This window comes from Echinococcus granulosus (genome assembly GCF_000524195.1).
Source record: "Echinococcus granulosus chromosome Unknown EG_S00009, whole genome shotgun sequence".
Classification (NCBI taxonomy): domain Eukaryota; kingdom Metazoa; phylum Platyhelminthes; class Cestoda; order Cyclophyllidea; family Taeniidae; genus Echinococcus; species Echinococcus granulosus.
This window is the reverse complement of record NW_020170389.1, coordinates 1675849-1680173: the sequence shown is the minus strand read 5'-3', so window position 1 is coordinate 1680173 and position 4325 is coordinate 1675849. Positions and strand designations below refer to the sequence as shown.

Here is a 4325-nt window from a genome sequence, read left to right as displayed (position 1 = left end):
CGATAATTTTACCTAAATGCCTTGCAAAACAATCTGTGCGATATTCTCAAATCGAAGAAATAACGACTATGTGACTACAAAGGTGAAAATATCAGAAGACTGTCAATAGCTAAAATGACTTCCTGATTAGGCGATTATCAACCATTATCACCACTTTCTTCTCTACCCCTATCTTCCCTCCTCTTCTGCTCTCACAGGTGAGTGGAATTGACAAGCACAGGGCAGGGGAAGTGGAAAGGAAAGGCAGGTCGGCGCGCCTGCACACCGACAAGGCAAGCGGACAGACGGGTCTTATAATTAGTGGCAGATGGAGGTTATTTACATAGTACAACTTCTCTTTTTCACTTTCCCTCAGTGGGTCAGATTACAAAGCCATACGTGTAACGTCTAGTGGTGGTTAGTCAAATTCGCAAAAAAACACGGAAATGGAAATCGGTGTCATTTTTCGAGGCGTGACTCCTTTTAGTCAACTGCATACATGAAGTACAAGTAGAAAGAGGCAACTTAAACTCGACTAAAATGTGTCACTCTGTAAAACTCATAAACAACTCTGTCCTGCCTGATAGGCGTTTGATATGGACAATTCGACACACTGAGCAGCCAAAATTATGCATTAAGTGATGCAATCTATGATACATCAGACATCCCTCATAATGCCATGCTACTCAAAATACGCCATTCATTTTGGAACATGAGCGCTAAATTGCTTCTACAAATTCTTCCATTTTAACTACCTCAAACAATACAACAAACGGGAAAGCGCAACATATAAGCTGGCATCGCTTTAGCTTAATTTCCATTCTGTATGCAAAACTGGAAGCATCAGTCAAATTGTTAACCATCCACCACTTCGTCATGCAGTCAAATGATTTCTACCAGTTGGGGTAGGTAATTGAATGATTTCTGACAGTTGAAACTATAATCTCAATACTCCTGCAGCCACTTGGGATTCAATCAGAGACACCGGTTGATGCAGTTGCTGTCTTCTAAATTTACGCAATTGGGTTAAAGTAACCAAGTTTGTATTGGGACAATCAACAAAAAGCAAACTCTTTTCAAGTTTTGTATGACGTACTGGGTTGATATTTAGAATGAGAAGTCACGGTAAGTGGACGATGTTTATAGAAGTGCTGCTTGAAATGATGGCACTTGATAAACGCCACAATGCATACATTAGACAACGTCATCTCACACCTCTCTATAGAGTACTATTTAGTTTGCGAGTTTCAAACTTGTCGAATTGTTTTGTCCAAATGTAGGTTAGTGATTGAGTTTTAGCTGCAATCCCCCCGATACGATGGTTCTCACGTGCTATCCTGAGTAAATGAGTTAACTTTACGCTAAGTAATTTCCTTGTTCTTATTTCAAGTTCTTAAAAATGGCATAGTTCATGCTACTTTTTTTCATCTTGACCAGCTAGAAATCCATTTACGACTCCTAGTCAGGGCGATCTCTTCATTTAACTAACATGAAATATGAAAACTTGGGTTTTCGTTTCGAGACTTTGTGCAAAGATAATGCTTTATACCGTTTTAGTAGTTACAGGAAAAGATTCCGATTAAATTTAATCATTACTGGCTTAAAAATATTTTACTGAAGGTTAAATAATTTCAAAAAATTTTTATCGATTTGCATCAGAACCCAATGAAAACTGAAAGTCATATTGTGTTGGTTTTCACATACCTTAGCCTCTATCCTCCGCAAAATTGCCAACACTTACAGATTTTTTCAAGAACTTAGAAAATTACGGCGCATAACTGTGTAACACAAAAAATGTTTTACTTATGTATCAAAATCAGACAAATTCTTCTCTCCAATCAACAATTACCAGAGATTGAGGGGTTTTAAACGACAAGCACCAAATCCTACACTGACAAATAGACTAAACAACATTTCATATACACCTTGATCAGTATTTACATTTAAATCACGTTACAAATGACGTGCAACTGTTCAAAGTTTTGATGTTTTGTTATTTGAATTTCAATTTTTTAATGAAACACCTGCCTGGCATTGGGTTATAATATTGACAATTAGCTAATTTTCTATTTTAGTTCTATGCGATTATACGTTCATGGGACGTTACTATGAGACTTAAATAATCACCATTGCCATTAATCCAACTAAGCGCATCTCTCCTAGGAAGGAACTATTTGATTCGAATGCTTTTCCTCTGATAAATTTAAGAACTGCAGACTTCTACTCGTTCTTTTGATAAGTCATAAAATAACTGGTAAAAATACCAAAATAAGCTAAGGTGAGATTTTGCACTTCAGTTACATTAAGGGAAGTAGTGAAGGTAACCTGGTCAAAACCTGGTGGCTCATTGGGTTGAAGTATCACTTCATCTACAGTTCTGGCATTCATAAACCAAAATCCTCTAGAAAAGAAATGGGAAATGAAAAACACAAAAGCCTTTATTCCCCCCATCTGACATGATTTTTATTTCTGATAAACAATGTCATTTTCGAAAGGCACATGCATAGAAGCGGAAGTTTGAGAGCACATTAAATTTCGCTTTCGTGAGCAGATTAAGATGAGGCGAATGAAAGACATTCCAGGTTAAAGGGAGAATAAGAAGAAACAAAAAACCTTATATGTCAAAATCTGTACCTCGGAAATGCAAAAATTTAAAAAGCAGCGAGTCAAATTACACAGACTACCTCTGTGTAATTTGAGGCGCCTTTATTTTGTGCACAGTTAAACAAGGTTTCATTTGGTTTGCCGCCCTCTCAGTGATTCCAAAATAGCGTAATGCCCAGTTCACACAAATATTATTGCTCTCTCCCCACCCACAAATAGAACACACGAAGTGATCAGGAAGGCCGAGAATGAAGACAAAGATTTGCCGCTGAGTGAATGGACTGTCGCTGCATTGCATGCGTGCTTTTGTCATTATAGCAAGACAGATTAACAAGAAAAGTAGACAAACGACTTTCCTTCGCACCAATCCAAAATTGTAGTCTGGGTATGGAGGCGACAGGTCTGATTTTTCCAGCGATAAGAGTCGGCGATGTCTCTGTTCCCCCAGTCGCAGATTTACTGCCGGTAAAGCTACTTTTATTCCTACGTTGGCTGACAACTTAAATTTCTTGTAGGAAGGCATTGGATTGCGGCAAAGATGATTCTAATAGAGGAAGAGTTAGCCTCTTCTACGTCCACTCTTCTCGCAAAAGAGCCCACATAAAGTAGTTTCAATGACTTATTGATATGTCCTTTTATGCTAAAGTACAGCAGATGAAGTTCTCTCCCGTATCCTAGCCTTATTATCTCAGTTCGAGTATAGTATGAGCAGGTGGCCATTTGGAAACAAAACGATTAGTAGCTTGCATTTTAGCAGCTAAAACCCTGTGGACATGATGATAAACACCACTAATTAGAGGATTTTTCATCAAAGTTATCAGAGCCACCAAATGTGTCTGTGATGGCAATCAATGGAGCTGATTTTGGGTTGAACTGTGTCCTTAAAATCAATTAGTTAGACCGTTGTTTACCTGTCTCCCTGCAGCTGTCTTCCAGTTCAACAAGCGATCATTACATTTTGCTTTCAACACCCTCTAGGGTGTAAAAACCGAATTGTTTTTCACGTGAGTGATCGAGTAATATGGGTAATAATAGTCTGATACAAAGCTAGACCAACATGTTTTGAATCTAGGTTCCTGGAATTTTATGGAACCTTTGCACACCTAACATTGCCAAGATAGCTTTGGCACCTGTGCATAGGGTAGGAAATGCTTGAATAGATGAAGAAGCGACAGAATCGCAGATATGAGAAAAAGCTAAAACACCTGTTCTGTTAGGCTTGTTGATCATTGATAACTAGACGACATTGATTTCCACCGAATTGATAGCGGTGTGGATTGGATGCAAGCACCTGTCTGGCCCAGATTTTGCTGCCGTTATCGTGATTTCCGATGAAATTTAGACCACTTTTTAGAAACGGCAACTATGTGGTGATATTGCCGTTATGCATGCTACGGTGGCTCTAGAAGAACTTAGCGTCTCTAATATGAAGAGCTATCTCAAAGCCACCATACTGTGTTACTATATTGAACAATACTGGCTTTCAACAAACAAACAAACACATTTGTGAGAATTGTCGTGACAGTGCACTTTTCAATTTTGAGTTAACAGAGAAAGGAATTAACATAGGATTTTTCCATAAAAAGGAATGAAAGGTCTTTTGCTGGAAGTGAGCGAGGAACTCGGGCTATATGAATGTGGGTTCGGGCTAAACCGACCACCGGTTAGTAGCGTCCTTAAGTGCTTGTGACTAGCATAAATCTGCGCCATCGGTGGAGGGATGCCGCCATACATCTGCTTCA

At 38.8% G+C, this 4325-nt stretch overlaps 1 protein-coding gene across 1 annotated transcript; it reads left to right on the top strand. All coding sequences in view use genetic code 11, as the record gives it.

Annotated features, from left to right (window-relative positions):
• Positions 1–2970: 2970 nt before the first annotated feature.
• Positions 2971–3925, top strand: EGR_02188 (hypothetical protein; the record flags this gene model as incomplete). Its single annotated transcript, XM_024491437.1, has 2 exons — positions 2971–3048; positions 3824–3925. The coding sequence occupies 2 exons, from the start codon at positions 2971–2973 to the stop codon at positions 3923–3925; spliced, it is 180 nt and encodes a 59-aa protein (XP_024354290.1).
• Between the last annotated feature and the right edge of the window lie 400 nt (positions 3926–4325).